Source organism: Neomonachus schauinslandi, chromosome 7, assembly GCF_002201575.2.
Source record: "Neomonachus schauinslandi chromosome 7, ASM220157v2, whole genome shotgun sequence".
In the NCBI taxonomy this organism is placed as follows: Eukaryota; Metazoa; Chordata; class Mammalia; order Carnivora; family Phocidae; genus Neomonachus; species Neomonachus schauinslandi.
The window spans coordinates 85,843,566-85,865,854 of NC_058409.1; the positions used below are offsets into that span (position 1 = coordinate 85,843,566).

Here is a 22,289-nt window from a genome sequence, read left to right on the forward strand (position 1 = left end):
AGCCCTTGGTAGTCCCTAATTTTTAAATACCAGACTGAATGCGGATAATGCTAATCTGGGCCTGCTCTGTGATGAGAAGCATCACACATATCCTTTGGTTGGCATGCCCATAGGGTCTGTCATATTTCTTGGCTGAAAATCAGCCTAATCAAAATGGAAATTGCCAGGCAGGAAAAATACACAAACAGGAATACAAAAAATGATTCTGATTCCAGCTTCTTAGAAGAAATAGAACTATATTATGTTTTTTTCCTAAAACATTGGTATTTTTCATTTAAGTTTTTTAATATGTTGAATCATACTAATTTTTTTAAAGATTTTATTTATTTTTGTCAGAGAGAGACAGAGGCAGCACAAGCAGGGGGAGCGGCAGGCAGAGGGAGAAGCAGACTCCCCACAGAGCAAGGAGCCCGATGCGGGACTTGATCCCAGAACCCTGGGATCATGACCTGAGCTGAAGGCAGACGCTTAACCGGCTAAGCCATCCAGGCATCCCCATTTAATTTTTTTTAAGATCTTATTTATTCACTTGACAGAGAGAGAAAGCAGACAAGCAGGGGAAGTGAGTGGCAGGCAGAGGGAGAAGGAGAAGCAGACTCCCCGCCGAGCACGGGACTTGATCACGACCCGAGCCAAAGGCAAACGCTTAACGAACTGAGGCATCTAGGTGTCCCGGATCGTATTAATTTTCTAATGTTAAACCAAACTTGCATTTAAGAGACAAACCCACCATAGTCGAAATATGTGATATTTATTATTGATGTTGGTTTCCTAGTATTTTGTCTAGGATTTTTGCATCTCTGTTCAAAAATAAAATTGGTCTTGTAACTTTTCTTATACTGTCCTTGTCACATTTTGGTATTAAGATTATGTGTGAGTCCATATGAGACTGGAATTATTTGTTTTTGAATGTTAGGTAGACCTTGCCAGTGAAGCTGTTTGGGCCTGGAGTGTTCCTTGTGGACATTTTTTAAATTACTGTTTTAATTTCATTCCTAGTTATAGAACTATTCAGATTTTACATTCCTTAATAAAGCAGCTTTAGTAAGTTATATTTTCCTGTAAATTTCCTTATTTCTTTAAATTTTTAAATATATTGGCAGAAAGTTGTTCATACTATTTTCTTTTCGTTCATGTCTGCAGTATCTATAGTGACGTCTCCTGTGCACTCCTGATACTGGTCATAACAAACCCTGACTTGGCCACTACCCTGCCAAAAACAGCATAGGCTTGGCAGGGTGACACAAGCTTGACTTAGTTGCTACATGTGCATATCACAGGCCCCTGGATGCCCCACTTCTGCTCCATCTATGCCTTACCTATATAACATATGACCTTCAGCCAGCCCAGTGTGTAGCCAATCAACAAACCCAGATATTGCCCGTCAACAGTGCACAGGTATTTCACATTTCTGATAAGGACCAAGACAGCTGTGGTCTTCTTTTCCACCAAACCTCAACCTTGAGAACTTTCCTGGACTCCATGCTTGATTGGGCTGCCTATTTCCCACTCAGCAATCAATCCTAGGTTTCTACTGGTCTTTATTTGTTCCCTTTAACAATTATTTGTGCCTTTTCTTTTTTTTTACTTTAGCATTCTTACCAAGAAGTTATCAGTTTCATAAGTATTTTTTAAAAACCATTTTTAGCTTTTATTGTGCCTCATATTGTGTGCTTGTTTTATATTTCATTAATCTTCCTTATTTTGTTATATCCTTTCTTCTGTTTTGTTTATTTATTTATTTATTTATTTATTTGACAGAGAGAGAGAGATAGTGAGAGCAGGAACACAAGCAGGGGGAGTGGGAGAGGGAGAAGCAGGCTCCCCGCTGAGCAGGGAGCTTGACACAGGGCTCGATCCCAGGACCCTGGGATCATGACCTGAGCCGAAGGCAGACACTCAAAGACTGAGCCACCCAGGTGCCCCTCTTCTATTTTGTTTTTATTTTGCTATTCTTTTTCTAAATTCTTGGAATGGATGCTCAACTCAGCCCTTTTCTTACACTGTCATATACATATATTTATATATCTTTTATTTTCTTATAAAGCCATCAAATTTCCTCTAAGTACTGCATTTCAATGGATATTTTCATAATCCTTCAATTCAAAATATTTTTGAATGCTCATAATTTTTTCTTAGATCTATGGGCTATTTCAGAGTATGTTCCTTAATTTCCCATCATATGGGGTTTGGGCAGTGTTATTGATTTATAGGTTCATTCCGTGCAATGAACCTATAAATCAGTAACACTGCCAAGCAGATTTTTACAATCCATTCTTATCATCTATGTTTTTTAACTGTAGAATTTAATCTACTTACATTTGACTGAATTACTAATACAGGGATTAATCTCTTTCATCTCATTTTGTTCTTCCTATACATTTACTTGTTCTATATTTATTTCTCTTTTCTAGCCTTTTTTTTTTTTTTTTTACTTTTTAGAGAGGAAGAGAGAGGGTAGGGGAGGAGCTGAGGGAAAGGGAGAGAGAGAATCTTAAGCAGGCTCCACACCCAGAGGGAAGCCTGACTCAGGGCCTGATCTCATGACCCTGAGATCATGACCTGAGCCAAAATCAAGAGTTGGATGCTAAACTGACTAAGCCAGTCAGGTGCCACTCTTTCCTTGCCTTTTTGAAAATTTTCTCATTCCATTTTTTAAATCTATAGGTTTGAGAGTTAAACATTTTCTTTCTAGGGGCACCTGGCTGGCTCATTTGGAACAGCATGGGACTCTTGATCTCATGGTCATGAGTTCGAGCCCCACATTAGGTGTAGAGATTACTTGAATATATAAATAAACTTTAAAAATAAATAAAATTTAAAAAACCATTTTCTTGGGGCGCCTGGGTGGCTCAGTTGGTTAAGCGACTGCCTTCGGCTCAGGTCATGATCCTGGAGTCCCGGGATCGAGTCCCGCATCAGGCTCTCTGCTCAGCAGGGAGTCTGCTTCTCCCTCTGACCCTCCTCCCTCTCATGCTCTCTGTCTCTCATTCTCTCTCTCTCAAATAAATAAATAAAATCTTTAAAAAATAAATAAATAAATAAAAAATAAAAAACCATTTTCTTTCTATTTTAGTGATTATGCTAGTATTTTCAACATGCATCCTTAATTTATTAAAATACAAAGCTTATCAATATATTTACCTATCTCTGGACAATATAAGGACCTTAGAAAACTTGAAATCTACCCATCCCACTCCCAACTTATAGGCTACTATTACTTTATATTTATTTTCCCTAAAATCTCCAAGACAAAGTATTATTGTTTTACACTCTTTATTTATATTTACCCACATATTTACCACTTTCTTTATTCTTCTCTCTAGCAACTCAAAACTTCTTTCTGGACCCACTACCATTTTGCTTGAAATATATCCTTTAGAATTTCACCTAATGAAGGTCTCCTCTAGGTTTATGTTTGTCTTCAAATGTCTTTATTTCATCTTGGTTCCTTTTTTAAAAAAGACTTACTTATTTGAGAGAGAGAGAATGCAAATCAGCATGGGAGGGGATGGGCAGAGACAGAATCTCAAACAGATTCCCCACTGAGTGTGGAGCCCAGCAGTAAGGCTTGATCTCACAGCCCTGAGATCATGACCTGAGCCAAAATCAAGTCGGATGCTCAACCACCCAGGTGCCCCTCATCTTGGTTCTTGAAAGATACTTTTGCTGGGTATGCTGTTAGGTTGTCAGTTACTTTTTCTCAGTACATAGAGGACAAAGGAATGCCACTGTCTACTGCCTTCCATTGGTCTCAAGAGTGTGCTCTAAGCCTAAAGGTTGCTCCTCTGAAAGTAATCTGCCTCTTTTAATTTATTTATTTATTTATTTATTTATTTGACAGAGAGAGACACAGCAAGAGAGGGAATACAAGCAGGGGGAGTGGGAGAGGGAAAAGCAGGCCTCCCGCTGAGCAGGGAGCCTGATGAGGGGCTTGATCCCAGGACCTGGAATCATGACCTGAGCCGAAGGCAGACGCCCAATGACTGAGCCACCCAGGCACCCCAGTAATCTGCCTCTTAAAAAGAAAAAAAAAAACAATTTAGATTCTCTGTTTGTCTTTGGTGTTCCACAGGCTCACTATAATATTTCTAATTATTTAATTATGTTACTTGATTTGTATATATTTTTCATTTTCCCTGTTTAGGACTCATTGGTATTTGGAATCTACTGGTTAGTATCTTTTATTAACGCTGCTTCTGCTTCATTCTTTCTTTCCTTTCCTTCTGAGAATCCAATTCTATGTTATGTTAAACTTTCCTGACTCTTAGTCTTTCTTTTATATTTTAAATTTTACATCTCTTTCTTCTTGTGTGTTTTCTAAATAATGTCCTCTAACCTGTCTTCTATTTCACTAATTCTCTCTTCATCACTAACTAATTTAACTTTAATTAAGCTTTTATTTCAGTTATAACATTTCTCATTCCTAGATGTTCATTTGGCTTTTTGGTTTTCTTTTGCTAGCTTAGATTTTCTTTCTGAACACAATAAACATAATTACTTTGTATTCTGAGTCTGATAATTCCAACAAATGAAATCTTGATGGGTTTGTTTTGTCATGTTAATTCTTGATCATGGTATGTAGTCTCCTTTTATACTTAGTAATTTTAGATACTGAATTGCCCAAATTCCTTGGAAAGTTATTTCTGGATATTCTTTTAGAACTGCTTTACTTATCTCCAAGGCAATTTCCTTGAGAATACTCCAATGGTAGTATACAGATTGGTATACTTCTGGTTCAACCTTACACAAGGGTAGAACCCCCTAGTAGTCTAGCTTTTGAAAAAGAGGGTATATCTTATTACATTCCCCACCTGAGCAGTCCTTGGAATTTGTTTTCTGTTCTCAGGGCCCACATTGTCATGTAATCCAAAGTTTGATTTTACCAGGTTCAGACAATAGTTTCAAAGTAAAAGTGGCTTGATGCTCCAAGTTTCCTCATTCACTTAGATTTTAGACTCAGAAATCTTTACTATTTGCTAGATATAGATATGTGTTAAAGGAGGACTTTCAGCTTTTAAAATTATTTTCAGCTAGAAAATACATCTTGATATCTAATATTACTTTTTTTTTAAAGATTTTATTTATTTATTTGACAGAGAGAGGCACGGCAAGAGAGGGAACACAAGCAGAGGGAGTGGGAGAGGGAGAAGCAGGTTTCCCATGGAGTAGGGAGCCCAATGCGGGGCTCGATCCCAGGACCCTGGGATCATGACCTGAGCTGAAGGCAGATGCTTACCGACTGAGCCACCCAGGTGCCCCGATATCTAATATTACTTGATATGGAAATCAATATTTGTTCTTTGATTATGACTACATGAATTGTGATGATGTAAACTCTATATTCACAAATGGGCCATGACTACTTTTCTTTTCTTGAATAATTTTTTGTTTTCCCTGGGATTAATAATTTTTTTGTATTTTCATGTTTAGTTTTCTATGTCATGAATTCAGTCTCAAATTCTCGGTTATCTAAATCTCCTCTCAGTAATTTAAGATGCATAAAAATTCCATCAAATTTAGTCTGAAAATGGGGCGCCTAGGTGGCTCAGTCAGTTAAGTGTCTGCCTTCAGCTCAGGTCATGATCCCACGGTCCTGGGATCAAGCCCCGCATCAGGCTCCCTGCTCAGCGGGGAACCTGCTTCTCCCTCTCCAGCTCCCCCTGCTTGTGCTCTCTCTCTCCCTCTCGCTCTGTTAAATAAATAAATAAAATCTTTTTACAAATTTTAGTCTGAAAATATTTTCCTGGAGCTTTTTGATCTGCTCTAGCCTAGACTGGTTCCAATGACCAGAATGCTTCTCTTCTAACTTTTTTTCACTCTTTGTTTCATGTTTCCAAGTATTTCTCTTTCTAGGCTATCTCCTTTTTTTTTTTTGGAGGTCTAATAGATTTTGAAGAAATTAGGCATGGGAAATAAATTTTCTGAGACTTTGCACTCAAAGTCTTTTGCATGAAAACACCTATCTTCTATTCTTACACTTCATTAATAGTTTGGTAAGGAATTCTAAGTTGAAAACCATTTTTCTTCAAATTTTGAAGACATTGCTCATTTAATATCTGTCATTGTTTTTGAGAAGTCAGAAGCCATTCTGACTCCAAATTGTTCTTATTTGTCCTGTTTTGTATTTCCTCTCTGGAAGTTTGAAGGGTCTTTTGTCTCTAGTGTTATGAAATTTCACAGTGATGTGTGTCCTTATGTTTTATGGTAGGTGATATTTGGTAGGCCCTTTCTATCAGAAACTCACATCCTTCAACCAAGATGTCCATTGACAGATGAATGGATAAAGAAGATGTGGTATGTGTATAAAATGGAATATTACTCAGCCATCACAAAGTATGAATACTTACCATTTACATCGACATGGGTAGAACTGGAGGGTATTGTGCTGAGTGAACTAAGTCAATTGGAGAAAGACAATTATCATATGGTTTTCACTCATATGTGGAATATAAGAAACTGTGCAGAGGATCATAGGGGAAGGGAGGGGAAACTGAATGGGAAGAAATCAGAGAGGGAGACAAACCATGAGAGACTCTTAACTATAGGAAACAAACTGAGGGTTGCTGGAGGGGAGGTGGGAGGGGGGATGAGGTAACTGGGTGATGGACATTAAGGAGGGCAAGTGATTGAACACTACATCTGAAACTAATGATGTACTATATGTTGGCTAGTTGAATTTAAATAAAAAAAAAGAAAAAAGAAACTCACATCCTTCGTTTTGCAAGACAAATTCATGGGCCATTTTTTTTTTAAGATTTTATTTATTTATTTGACAGAGAGAGAGAGTGAGAAAGGGAACACAAGCAGAGGGAGTGGGAGAGGGAGAAGCAGTCTTCCCGCAGAGCAGGGAGCCCGATGTGGGACTCGATCCCAGGACCCTGGGATTATGACCTGAGCCGAAGGCAGACGCTTAAAGACTGAGCCACCCAGGCGCCCCTTCATGGGCCATTTTGTAGTTATGTCTTCTCTTCTGTTTTCTTTATTTAGTCTTTCTAGAACAGCTATTATCTGAGTGGTAGACACGCTGTACCAGCCCTCTGATTTTCTTATCTTTTCTCTCTTATCTTATATTTCTTTTTCTTTTTGCTCCCCTTTCTGGAAGACATTATCTTTATTTCCCATTCTTTCTCTGTTGAGTTTATAATGTGTGCTATATTTTTTTCAGGGTAGATTTTTTTTAATGTTTCTTTTTATCCTGTTCTTTGTGTGTATATACAATATTTTCTCCTGTATTTCAAAATATATTAACAAGGGATTATTTTGAGTGTTCTCCTTGCAGAGTCTCCATTCCATTTAAATTAAGTTTTTCTGCTTGTTTTGGTCTCTATTTTCCATTTTAGAGGAATTCCTCAGATGTCTAGTGCTCCTTGGTTGTTTGCCCCTTTGGGCCATATGACCTATTCCAGATCTCAGGCCACCATTCCCAAAACTATGGTAGTCTACTGAGCCCAGTTCAGGAAACACAGATCTATGCCACCCTAAATAAATGAGAACTTTATCAGACCAGGCTTAGGCAGGAGTGAAACAGACAAAATGGTTTTCATAAGCCCCACCCCCTTCCTTCCTCAGGTTTCTTCCACAACTCTAATTCTCCTTCGTCCTACCACTGTCCTTTAGGAACTTTCCCATGGCTCCTCCTCAATAGAGCCACTTTCAAGTAAAAAAAATCTGGTCATATTATTAATATACAGTATGAATGACTGATAAGACTAAATATGTTTTCTGGTATTTATTTAGCTTTTAGAAAAAGCATTTCTTGGGGATAAACAAAAGGAATAGACTCTCAGGGTATAAATTAGTCAACATCAAAGCAAATCAACAGAAAGGTGTGAGAAAATGGTTCCCTTAATAAAAACTTATCTTATCCTACAAGGCTGGCAATGGATGGAGAATCTCCACAATGTGGATGATGGAGCAGAACGTCATAATCCCAACTGTTGTGCTCCATGATATACCTCCCCCTTCAGGATTTCCTTCTAATTATCCCTGCAACCATTCCCAGGCCATAAAGAGGCAGAGCTGATTCCCTTTGGCATTGTGGTTCAAGAATGGACAATTCTTTTTCCTTGGGACAATATCCCAAACAGACCAAAGTGGCAGCATTCATAAAGGATTTTGCAAATGTCTTGGGGCGCCTGGGTGGCTCAGTCAGTTAAGCGTGTGCCTTCGGCTCACGTCATGATCTGAGGGTCCTGGGATCGAGTCCCACATTGGGCTCCCTGCTCAGTGGGGAGTCTGCTTCTCCCTCTGCCTGCCACTCTCCCTGCTTGTGTGCTCTCTCAAATAAATATATAAAATCTTAAAAAAAAAAAGAAGAGGGCAAAGTGTAAAGTGTTAGAAAGATGTAAGCATTTTGAGTGCTTTGGTTTTGGCCTCAAAACAACTGAAATAGGTGAGATTAGTAATTAAATTTACTTTTAGCATGAGTCCAGGGTGGCATAAATCTTGCTGTAGAATTTCCTAACAAGAAAAAAAAAAAAAAAACCCATCTTGAATATTGGAATTCTAAGTTTTTGTTAATACAGCAGGAGAAAAATAGAAAAGAACACAGTGGTGTGAATTATTAGAAAAACAATTAAGCCAGGATTCAGGAGAGGTCTCATCTAGCCCCAGCCATGCCACCAACTAACTCCATGGCCTGAGAATTATTATTATTTAACCCCTCCATCTTCATTTCCTCATCTATACTATACAGAGGATAAAACCAGAGGGTATTTAACAGACCCTCTGGGCTGTACTGTAATTCAAGGGCACAATTTTATCAAAGGACTCTAAATCTTAAGTCAGATAAACCAAAGAAAACACTACAAATACCAAGAGACAAATCTGACACGGTAATTAGTTTGCATTAAAATTTATCTAGAACTGACTGATATACATTCAGAAAATGAGAACTAAATAAATATACAACATATCAGATTAAATTCTGCTTCAACTAGAAGTGAAAATGTTTTTCTTGTAGATAGTAAACATAAATGGATCAACTGGAAACCATACAAAATCCTTCCAAAACAACCATAAAAATTTAACTGATTTAAACTGTCACTTACTAATGCCCTTTCACTTCCAATGAACTTGCAGTAGCCTTACAAGATAAAACAGGAAGCAAAATAAGCCTTCCTGAGCTTTTTGTGATTATAATGTTGAGTGACAGATTCTCCAGAAAGAACAATGGACAATGAAATAGTCTGGCCAAACTAAACACTTTCTGCCAGCAGACTGAGCCTTTATCTCAGCCAAGGAATCATTTTTACTCCATGAAAAATATCTAAAATCATGCCAAGTTGTATCACTGCCACTGAAATTGGAATGGCTTCAACATCCCATAAAAACAATGACACTTAAAGAATTGCTTCAGCTAAATCATGTTGGAGGGAAAATAGATGAACAATCTCATTGTGTTATATGTCCTTCAAAAGATACAATCAACACAGGTAATCAGGGGTGCCCCTCATACCAGGATTACCACCTGAGATAAGCACACCTGGATCCTCAGGAACTTTTTGTTCTATGCTGACTAAAATGAAGTAATTAATGCCATTGGGAAGGGGGCTAAAATAATATATTCAAAAGGAGCAGCACCAGATAGCCGGAAATACCAATAAAAGACAAAATCAGGAAGTAAGAGAGAACCAGCGTGCACTATGTGAGACATCATTTTCCAAGAATTTAGACCACAACAGAACAGCATAGTGACTTACAGGACGTAATAATCTGCAAAAGAAATCTAAACTATTAAATATCTCAAGAAATACCCAAGAATCTGGTGATCTTATACATACTTGCTTAAAAGTTTAAAAAAGAAATATACCAGGGGTACCTGGGTGGCTCAGTCACTTACCATCCAACTCTTGATTTTGGCTCAGGTCATGATCTCAGGGTCGTGAGATCAAGCCCTGCCGCAGGCCTGGCACTGGGTGTGCAGACTGCTTGAGATTCTCTCTCCCTCTGCCCCCCTACCCCACTTGCTCTCTCTCACTCTCTCTCTCTCAAATAAATAAATTAAAAGAAATACACCGTATTTTTTTTCTTCTTACATTGTCTTTTGGTTTTTCTGTGATGACTACAGAATGGAGAGATGATAGTCATGTACTACAAATAGAATTTGACATCTTAAGTGCAGAATTTAAAGTTCAGACAAAGAACAGCCAAATAAACACAAAGAATCAAAGGATATAAGCTTTACGGGATATAACCATTGGGATATAATCAATACGGAAACATTTTCAGTCTGATAAATAACATACATCTGACTTGATTATTTTCACTGTCTCGGATGGTGTCAAAGTCATTTGCTATCTTTTATTTCATTAGCTGTTTTGTACTTAAATTTTAATATGTGGGTTCAGCTATCTGAGACCCCACAATGCTTCAAATAACCAGTGAGGACATAACTTGGTAGGGGTTAGGGGAGAAGTGATTTATAATATCCTCTCCTGTTTCTTTGTTCAAAAGATCTCTTGGCCTCTGATGGTTACCAGAAGGGAGGTGGGTGGGAAGATGGGTTAAATAGGTGATGGGGATTAGGAGGGCACTTGTGATGAGCACCGGGTTATGTATGGAGTGTTGAATCACTATATTGTACACCTGAAACTAATACTACACTGTACGTTAACTAATTGGAATTTAAATTAAAACTTTAAAAAAATAAGGAAGGCAAGTCCTTCTCCAAACTACAAAAATTTGGCAAATCAATACAATACTTTGTAATACAATAAAATTATGTTGTACTTATTGGAATCATAAAAAAAAAGAATGTGAAATGATATCTATTACTTAAAAACTTTAGAAGCTTATTCTAACTCCCAATTTAGTAGTAGAATGAATTAAATAAACATATTGTTCACTCTGTGACAGAGAGCTTAGGGTATGTAAAAAACTACCACCACTACCACCCAAATAACAAACTTCCAGAAACCTTCAACTGAAACTAAAAACTACTGTGACCTCAGTTTGATTTTATGCTAGCTGGGCAGTACTTTTAACAATGAATCACTCTCATGAGTGATTTTCTTTAAAGGCTCTGTGTTAATTATTAATTGCTCATCAGAACCCATAGGGGATTTAAACCATTTTTTATTTTCTTAATTCACCAGCCAGAACCCTACATACTAGGGATAATGCAGCTGGATTGGAAAATGACTTCTTGTCTCACTTAACTTGTTTCAAGAGTTTAGAAGAATTTTTATATACACAAAAACAGCCCCAACAATATTTAAGAGTAACATTCATTCTGGAAAAATTGGGATGTGTCAGGAGTAGACAGGCTTTATGTTATATTAATGAATTGTGGTTTTAATTTTTTGAAAGCAAGATACTAAACCAAAAATCAGGGGGCTGCTTATTTATTTCTTTAAATATGCCAAGCATTCAGTATCTCCTTACATTCTTCCCTTAGGCTTGTGGGGTTTGGGGACCTTCCTGTCTAAACTATATGTTCTTTGATCTAATTTTTTACTTTGAATTCCTGTTAAGGAAAAGTCTTGCTATTAGTTTCTCTGAGACACTTCAGTACTTTATATGTTCCTGCTGGACCACAGGGGCATTACCAAAGCAGTAATGAAGGCTGACACATCAGGTGGGAATATAACTCAAGGCAAGACCAATAAAGGGTCTTTGAAGATATAGTTTATTGGAAACTGTGCCCAGTGTCCTAATCTTAGCATAAATTAAATGTAGTTGTATTAATTAACAGGTCTTAATGTCTGCTATCTTAAACAATGTTTAAAAACCATAGGGATTTGATTCAAATTAAGTCTTGGGCTCTCTGAGACCTGACCAAAGGAAGAAAAATGAGTGCCCCCAAAGATCTGAAAAGCACAGGCTCGTAACAACCTCATTAGGCAAGCTTGAAGGCTTTTATCAGTTCTCCTCAGGCAATTCAGTGTTTTTTTTCCCATGATCATCACCCTGAAGCACTATCTCTTTCACATAATTCACACATTTGGCAAAAATATGTGGAAATCATGGGTAAAGTTTACAGCTTGGTTGAAGTAAAAAAACTGTTTATTTAAAAGGATATGCCTGTTGGAATTGCTAACATATATAAATACACCATGCTAGGAAGTTTTAACTCCAGTCTTTCCTAATCACAAAGAAAATTGAAAAAAAAAATTTAAATCATAGTTTTAAAAATGTGATTTAATATAAATTTTAAAATGAAAAAAATTAAATCACAAAATTTTAAAATGAACATTACAAATAATTATAATAAACCTAAAGCACTTGTTTTCCACTGGAAAATTAGGCAGCATACACAAAACCTCGTACCTATTTTGGTGTAATGTATGTTGTCACTTCGCTGCCCAAGGGACGGGTTTACCTCACAGGAATTGTCCTCTCAGAGCCCTTCTGAAGACCCTTGGGACCATGTGCCTGCAATTTCTGGGACTGGCCTCTGGATGGCAGTGTTCTTTTTAATTGGCATCTTGGTCATCAAGACCGTTTTTTCTAAGTTGCAGGCAACTCAGAATCAGCTCTTTTCAGTAAGCAATGTCTTAGTGTTCTCAACTCATTATTAGCTCTGTGGCATAGAGCAAGTCCAGTAACGTCTCTGAGCCTCAGTGTCCTCCTCTATAAAGGGAGGATTCTAAACTTCACAGGTAGCCACAAGGATTAGAGATGATAGTGATAATTATAGGAACACTATTATTTATTGAAAACCTACTGTGAATAGGCACCGTGTAGGAACTTTACAAATGATATCTCACTAAGTCCTTCCAACTATCCTATAGTGCAGGTATTACTACTCTATCTTTAGAGATAAGAAAACTGAAGCCCAGAATAATCAAGAATGTAGCCTAAATTCCACAGCAACTCAGCGGTGACCCGGAATTTATATTTCTAGCATATGATACAAATAAAATGCCTAGCAAATTGCCTTGTGCACAGTAAATATTAGTAATTTTTAACCGTTTTTACTATTGTTATTGCCGTATTTGATTTTATATAGCTGGTGCCTAAAAGACAAGAATTTTTTTAAATATTATTTCTAAGAGGACTTAAAAGATACAAAAATCTATTATGATCTAGTTGTTCAGATATCTTCATTTTTCCCCAAAGTATATTTGAGCAGAGAATACAAAGGCAAAGAGAAGATGCGTACATGGAAAGTTTATGGTCAGTTAAATGTGTGAAATGCTATATATTGTATTCTTCTCCTGGAGAGTCACAAGAAATATTAGCATATTAAAGACTCGAGATGTCTTTCAGTAAAGGAAACTATAAATCTAGTTTAATCCAAAGCTTTCAAATGTATTTAACAAAGGAATTATTTCTTCACATAATATTTATGACCATCCTTTGAAACCAGTGCTCTGTGGAAAACATTTGAGAAAAAGGAATCTATTGAAATTCCTCTTCCAAGTTGAGCATGTAATATTTTGATGGCTCTTCTTTTTCTGCCAACTCCCCACTGTGGATGTGCTGGGAAATGTCAGAGCTGACAATAAAGTTCTTCTGACCCTTAACTGTTAAACCCAAGTTTTTCTTAGGCTTTTCTCACAGCAGTACAACATTCTTTCTACTTCTCTCCATAATGCAGCCACAGGTAACATCCCAAAGCTTTCCTCAAACTCCTGCTTACAGTCTTTCTTAGCTCTCCTTATACACCTTATCTTCTGCACCATTCTGTTGCTTCAAAAGTTCTGTTGATTTTAACTTAAATTTCATTGCTATTTAATTTGTCATATGCTTATCACTTCACAATTAAATTGTAAGTTCCTTGGTGTCTGGAACCATGCACTGTGCGGCCATGTGTCCTTAAAAGAGCACGAACACCATGCATTGCTCATCCAATCATTCAACAAATATGCACTAAACATCTCTAATGTGGCAAGCTCTGTTCCAAGTGCTGGGGGTATAGCAGTACGCCTACAAGGTCATCAGCACTCCACTCTGGTGGAACTTTCATTGTACTAGGGGACATACATAAGTAAGTCTCTGAGTAAGTACACAATGTAATGTCAGATAAGAATAAGTTGTATGGGGGCATCTGGATGGCTCAGTCGGTTAAGCATCTGCATTCAGCTCAGGTCATGATCTCAGGGTCCTAAGATCAAGCCCAGGGTCAGGCTCCCTGCTCAGTGGGGGGCCTGCTTCCCCCTCTGCCTGCCACTCCCCCTGCTTGTGCTTTCTCTCTCTCTGGCAAATAAATAAATAAACTCTTTAAAAAAAAAGAAGGAATATTTAAGCTGAAATCTGAATAAATGAAAAGGTCAGAAAGAAGAGTGTTCTAGACCAGAGTAAAGGGCCAGGGCAAAGGTTGAAGGCTGGTTCAGTTTGCTAAGTTGGAGGAATAGGAGAAGGTCAGTGTGGCTGGAACATGCATAATTAGTCAGGGCAATCAGTATGATAACAGCTTAGCATGGTGGGTATGAGCCAGACTGCAGTAAGGAATTCGGACGTCATTTTAGGTGATATGGAAGCCACAGAATGCTGCAGACATGAGAACGAGCTGAGCATGTTTCCATAATGTTAGAAGACCACTCTGACTGCAGGATAAAGAATGAAATGTAGGGGGTCAAGGTAGGAATCAGGGAGGCCAGTTACAGACTATTTTAGTCATCAAAGCAAGACATGAGGGTGATTTAGATGAGGGTGGTGGCAGGAGAGCAAAGGAAGGAGACAGATTGTGGATGTACTTTGACAAGAGACAACAGGACTTGCTGGCTTGAGCAAACTAGAGGATGTGATATTTCCTCTAGGGAGGATATCTGGGAGATCAATGATGCTGGGAGGAAGAGTGAGGAAGGGAATCGAGAATTCTTTTGACCGTGTTAAGGGTGAGAGGTCTACAAGACATCCAGGAATATGGGTCATTTTTACCTGATTCGGAAGCTCACGGGAAAGAGCAGGGCTAGATACAAACATGGGAGTAGCTGGCACAAAAACAGTATTTGACATCACGGGCACTGCATCATCTAGAGAGAGATTGTAATCCCAAAGCACCTGAGAGACCGACACTGAGAAAGGGAGGCCAAAATGGGGAGCAGAACCCCAAGAGGATGTGGTGTGGAGAAGTCCAAAAGAATGAAGTGCAGCTGGAATGAAGGAGAAGTTCACTGAGTAAAATGGCAAAGATCCAAATGAGGACAGAAGAGGACCCATCAAGTTGGTCCCCATGGAGGCAGTCAGAGCAGGTTCAGGGGAGCAGTGACAACCAAAGCTGGGAAGAGTGGGTTGAAGCCTTGGTGAGGACTGGTAAGCATTCAGTGTAGATAAACTCTTCAAAATGATCAGCTGTGAAGAGGAGCAGAGAAGGGGGGGACAGGAGCTGGAAGGGACATGGAGCCAGGAAAGGGCTTCCCCGACCCCAAGGTGGGAGGAACTCCACTTTCTCCGCATAGAGTCAGAAGGGATGATTAACAGTGGGGAAAAGAGAGGGACTCTTTGTTTAATTATTGTAGATTTTTCAATGTATTTGATTCACACTAGACTGAACTGTCACAATCAGCAGGAAATAAAACTGAGTGGTAATAACAACAATATTAACTTGTATTTAGTGCTTATTATGGGCTAGGCACTGTTTTATGTGCTTTTTATAGATATTAGCTTCTACATTCCCCCAAATAACCGTAATTGTTCTCACACAACACTCGATGAGGAAACTGAGATATGGAGACGTTGGGTAACTTGTCCAGTGTCACGGAGGCAGGAAGTGACAGGACCAGGATTCACACTCAAATGATCTGACTCTGAGGCTTTAACTACCAGGATAAACTGGCACAAGCTTGCACATCTGCTGGCATTTCCTCAGTTCATGACCCGTTTTATGACTCACCGGCTCTAAGTTACCTCTTCTTTCATCCGGGCACACAGTCACAAAGGTTGGGAGGAACTGCTTTTTACCTCTTTCTCTAGTTGGGGCAATCCTATGAGATGGCCCATCCAATTAGATGTGGGCACAATTCTATCAAAACTGCCCCTTATAGAATATTTATAAACATATACTACATATTAAAATATAATTTTTAACAGCATAGGTTTTTTCCCATACAAAGTATTACTCCTATAGACACATTAAATAGTACTTCAATGGCCACATGGGATTCACTTGTTGGAATATGCCTCAGTTGACTTCAAGTGTTTATGTGTGTGGGCTTATTAATTTACATAAGAAGGCCATGTTCTTGGCAGAAAAATTAGAAAACACAGCTTAGCAAAAAGAGCTCCACTCATTCTTTCACTTAATAAATATTACTACATGTCCTTTCTATGTCATGCAACTATTACAAATCATGCTTTCAAATGCTATTTAAAAGCATGAGGAAAATGCAAAGGAAGAATTGCAGGATATAAAACTATATAGAAAGTATGTGAAAAAATTAGTAAAAAGCAAATCACATACACACACACATGAGAGAGAGAGAAGGGGGGAGAAATCTAAGCAGTAGTTATTTCTGGATGTGAGATATTAAGGGTAATTTTTATTTTCTTCTGCTTGCCTTTTTTTACCTTATTTTTCTATAATGAACATATATTACTTTAATACTCAGAAAAATGTTACTTCAAAAATTAAGTATTTCTACATATTATGCTGAGAGCACATGCATTACCAGACATCTGATTTGAAGCTAAAATGGAATCCATTAAGATAGTAAGTCATAGGGGATATGAGGACACATTTATTATTTCAATTACTCAATAATAATGCTCTGAATGATTCCACTGCCAAGAGCACTATTCAGGATGTGTGTGTGTGTGTTGTGGGGTACCACATAATTATGCACGCTAATTAGTATATATTTAACAAATGATGGACAATTAACATGGAGCTTTGTTTCCTGCCTCTAGATCTACCCAGGAGAGAAAGAAACAAAGAGAGAGAGACCCAGGAGATATTTTCAAGGAAAAAAAAATTCCCTAAAATATAAGTAGAAAATTCAGATACTTTCCTCTGTCCCTTTGTTCATGCTACCCTTTCAGATGCCTCTTTCCTTTAAATTTTTTCATTGTAAAAAATTACAAATACTCTAAATATATATATATATTTGAGTGCTCAAAAATATATACAATAAGCCCCACATTCCCATCACCCAGTAGGCTTTTTCTTTCTAATTTGCTTGTCTTGCATTGGTAGGAACCAATAATACTTATGAACAGGAAAACTCTGCAGAAAACATTTTAAAGATTAAGCAAACAAGAGATGGATTTTTAAAACCTCACGGCCCAGAGCTACACTAATATGTGTAGGAGTCCCCAAATAGTTTCTGAGGTCTGCTGATGCAGTCACCACCTCTCCCATCCAGTGTGCCCTTCCTCTCCAATACCTAAATGGCTATGCTTTATTATGCTTGGAAAATGGAAGAACTAAAAGAAAAAAAGCAATAATAAATAAGAAAGAGAAAACTCTGTAGGACAGAACTGGGGGAAAGAGGGAGCATTCACCCAGGGAAAGTGTGGCGAAGAAGACAGCCTGGGGATGAGCCGGCAGCAGGCTGGGCAGGCCCCTCCCGATTACAGAGGTCACCAAGCAAGGTTAGTGGGGCACTACCAAACTGCCACCTGGTTGTACCTACCCAAACTGTTGTCGCTGCTCGTAGGCCAGGACGCAATTCTATCCCTCAGCTTCTTCTTTTTACAGGAGTTGTCTGACTTCTCAGAAAGACCTACTTCCTCCTTCCTAATTTCTCGAATGAGCTGCATGCGGCACCGTGTAAAATCCTGAAAGGAAATCTTCCCATGTTCATCTGCGCCCAACTGGTTCATGATCTCAGCCACAGACTCTTCCATATTCAATTGGCGACAGACCATCAACAAGTCATTTCTACAGGAGGGTTGAACAGAAGAAAACTCGTTAGGAGAGACACTGAACTAGAGAGTGTGGTTAATGGGGGAGAAAAGAGCATTTCTCGAATATATCCACACAGAAGAAACCTATTTCCAACTCTCTTTTTGCTTCTAGAAAAGTGGTAAGTGTGCAAAAAGACCTCTTTCATCTGGGGGATTCTAGACATGAACTCTATTTAATTATTTGGGAGAGGGGGGCAACTCTGAATCCTTTGGTTCTCTTTTTCTTCCTGTCTCCACTCTCCCTCCCCGTCTTTCTTTCAAAATCGATGGAGCACCTGTCAAGCACAGCACTGACACCTCACTGCAAGATAAACTTTCAGAACATAGAAAAGACATTGTTTCTACCCTTGGCAGAGTTTAAAATCTAGTCCAACTGTAAAAGAACAACAAAAATTTTAACAAGCTTGGTTTTCAGCTTTCTGGACCAATCAGTGAATTTTAGCACTTCTTTAAAAGACTATTTAACCCCAACTTTCATTACTCAGTGCTTGCCCACCTCTGGTTTTTCCTGATTTTCTTTGAGCATTTTCCACCTTCCCATCAGCAGTTAGCCCTAAGACCCAGAGAAGGGGTCAAAATCCCAAATGTCTTCCAGGACTAGGACACAATGTAAATGTGTAAAGTGGGTTGTTCTAAGACAGGAGAGGTTGGTCGAGTCTGGGGCTGGACTAGAGAAGTATATCCAGCCTCAATATGTTTTCAAATTTAAAAAACAAAAAGAAAAATAATTTAAAAGGAACAAGAACAACAGCACTATGTTGGCCAAGAGCAATTATCTAGAGGACATCATTTGGCCCCCAACACATAAGTCTTATTCTTTTCGATCTGCACTCTTTGGGGAAACATGTTGTTCATATTGCTCCAACTGTACATCTTTATAAAGGTCAAAGGATCTTAAGAGCTGGAAGAGACATTAGAAACTCGTCCATGGTCACAAACAAAGCTAACTAGTGCTCCTGGTCTCAATATGCCACCAAAGTCCAATCATTTTGAGGACATGAACAATTTGATGTTTGCTGATACCTGAAACCTAACCATGCAAAGAAAGACCAACTGCTGTCTTCCAGCCCCCCATTCCTGCTCCTGGTCAGTGCTACTATGGTCTCCCCACTTGCCCTGGGCACACAGAATTGTAGATAATTTTAATATCTTCTCCTTCACTCCATCTTCCCCTTCATTTCCCCCTCCCTGGTCCCCAGTGTCCCAATTTATTATCAAATTTCTATTGGCCCTGTCCCTGAAATGCTTTTATATTTACTCTTAATTGGGTTTTTCAGGTATATTACACTAGTTTCTCCAACCGATCACCCTGCTTCCATATGCCATTCCATTTTCATGTTTCATAAATCTTTTTTACATGTAGCTACATGTTTTATTTTATCTTGTGTATATGTGTGTGTATATATGTATATCATGTATATTTGCCTATGTGTATACATTTATACTTTTTTATGTGTAGGGTAGATGAATAAATAAACATACACATGAAAGTGGGGATGGTAGATTAAATTATTTGTCTTAATTTTTCATTCCCCCGTAGTAGTAGTACACCTCCACACCCTTGCCCTGGCCTCAGGACTAAGGACACTTATGGCAGGTATGTCTTTCCTTATCCCTTAACTTCAGGCTTGACATCGAACTTCCTTTGGTACCCTGGGATGTTAGCAGACAGATGTTTATACAGTGGGGCTTGTCCCCTGCCACTCCTGCCATCATTGTGAAAAGAACGAGCCCCGGTGGCCATTCACCCTCTAGTCTGGGCCCCAAGATGAGCCGCCTCAGCCAACCTATAGATCCGTAGCCTAAGAAGAGCCACTCCAGCTGACCCCACGATGTGCGATCAAGGATAAGTTCTTGTCGTTTCTGCCAATGAGACTTTGTGATTGCTCCCCAGCAACAACTAACTGATACACTGTTAAGTGTTTTGTTTTAATGCACTTATATGCTTATCTTTTTTACCCTTCCCTGAATACAGCATAATATTCAGCTGGCTTCATCTAAGACTTAGGGATGTCAGGGCGCCTGGGTGGCTCAGTAGGTTAATCAGCTGTTTTCGGCTCAGGTCATGATCCCAGGGTCCTGGGATGGAGCCCCCCATGGGGCTTTCTGCTTAGCGGGGAGTCTGCTTCTCCCTTTGCCACCCAACTCCCCGCCCACATGTGTGCTCTCTCTCTCTCTCTCAAATAGATAAATAAAATCTTTAAAAAAAAAAAAAAACCTTAGGGATGTTTAGGATTGCTAAAGCATTAGTAATGCAAATAGAAAGGGCCAATGTTCTAATATAAAAATTTTACTTTCTAATATGGAAATTTCTTTTTTATATTTTCAGATAATAGTCTTAACAGTTGGGTTGGGTAGAAAATAAAGAGGTTTTCTAAATTCCAGAAGTTCACATAAAAAGATGTTAACAGTAATATTTTCTGAATGGTAGGAAAATGGTGTTTTCACTCTTACACTTGCCTGTCTGTATTCTGTAACCTTCTACAACATACTACGCAACTTTCATAAATTGCTATGTCATTTTTCAGGTTTTAAATATCTCAGAGCAGGGAGCCTGAGTGGCTCAGATGGTTAAGCGTCTGCCTTCGGCTCAGGTCATGATCCCGGCGTCCTGGGATCGAGTCCCGCATCGGGCTCCCTGCTCCTTGGGAGCCTGCTTCTCTCTGTCTCTCATGAATAAAATAAATAAATAAATAAATAAATAAATATCTCAGAGCATTGTTCTGAGAATAAATGACATAATGCACGTAAAGCACTTAACACAGTTCCTGGCATATATTAAGCACTCAATAAATGGTAATCATTATTATGATTATTTTATAATTATTGATCGTAATCTTTCACAATGCCCCAGTTTCATGATTAAGCCTTTAGTAATTAAGCACAAGCTGCTTAGGGGGAAAAAAGTGCTTACTTTTTTTTTTTTTTTTAATTTATTTATTTGAGAGAGAGAGAGCTCATGAGAGGGGGCAGGGTCAGAGGGAGAAGCAGACTCCCCACCGAGCAGGGAGCCCGACGCGGGACTCGATCCCGGGACTCCAGGATCATGACCTGAGCCGAAGGCAGTCGCTTAACTGACTGAGCCACCCAGGCGCCCCAAAAGTGCTTACTGAACTGAGCGGACTGCCTCACTAAGTGGAGCACTCCATCTGCAGAGACTGACCTTCCGCCTGCCTGTGGCCCACTTACGGATTTGGGCACCCTGGTGAGAAACCCAACTTTGTCCAGGCTTGGGAAGCCTCATTCTACCAGAAAAAAAAAAGGCTTAAATAAAGAATTTGTGTTCTAGAAATCCCAACTCAGGGGAGAATGTGTAACGATACACTTTTATTTTTAAAAAGTGTGGGCCACTGAGAGGCTGATAGAAAAGATCAAAAACAAAATACACTGCACTCCACTAAATAAAGTCAGATTGTAATCTTTAACTAGAAGTACTAGTTTCTAAAGGCTGAATGAAAGCTAAATTCTTTCAGCATAGAGATCTAGAACTAGCAATAACAACTGACAAGCCGGCCAGGGCAGTGCGATTTAACCCCACCTCACAGATAAGGACGAGGAGGCTGAAAGAGTCACAGAGCTAATATGCAGCAGAGTTAGAATCTAAATCTGGAATCGCTCTGATTCCAACACTCTTGCCCTTTCCATTCTATCATCTAGCACCTTGGATATCAATGATACCTAAATTTTGGCAGGTGAACACAAGTGAGGATAGCACTAATATGAGCAGCCTGATTATCAATGGTCATTAATTAATAATCTTTTTATATTAAACCAGAGAGACCATATCCACCTATACATTATTACCTTCTATGTTAAATACGGATGAAATAATAAATTACAATTTGTTATCAACATGATAAATTACACAAGAGAGAAAAAATTCCCAAAGCTCTCCTTTACATAGCAAGAGCTGGAACTTTGCATCAGTTTTACCGCAAGCCATGGTGCAGGGTTGTTTAAAATGGCTCTAGGGAATTCCACTCACCTGTGACCATGCCCGTCTGCAATGTGCCTTCCCTATCCCTCCCTTCAATAGGCGGAGGCCATTTCCCTGCCCTTGAATCTGGGTTGGCTTTGTGACTTGCTTTGACCAATGTCATGTGCCAGAAATAACATTCTAGGATCGCTGAGTACAGGCCTTAGGAAGCCTTGTAGCTCCCACTTTCAGCTCAAGTCCGTCCAACTCCATGCGACCTGTAGCCCACTCAGGCCCACAGGCAAGCTCTTTCTTCCGATGGCATATAGCACCTGCACCATTCACTCAGGGCCTAAGTACAGCTGCGTGACAATTTTGGGATAATTGTACTAAATTTGCATTTCTCTCTCTCTCTTTATTATTTTCCCACACCCCAGTCTTATCTTCCCAACGCGACCACAAGCTCCTGGAAGCCAGTGTCAGCCATGCACCACTCTCCCTTAAGATCTGTGCAGCACCCGGCACATTGCCCTGTACACAGCAGATATCCAGGACATCCGTTTTGATGGATTGACTC

At 39.0% G+C, this 22,289-nt stretch overlaps 1 protein-coding gene across 1 annotated transcript in view; it reads right to left on the minus strand.

The window, feature by feature from the left end:
- MCC (MCC regulator of WNT signaling pathway) overlaps window positions 1-22,289 on the minus strand; it is a 398,823-nt gene that overhangs the window by 308,452 nt on the left and 68,082 nt on the right. The window contains exon 2 of the mRNA XM_044917088.1: window positions 17,523-17,770. Coding sequence (XP_044773023.1) covers window positions 17,523-17,770 — 248 coding nt within the window. The remainder of the gene's footprint in view (window positions 1-17,522; window positions 17,771-22,289) is intronic.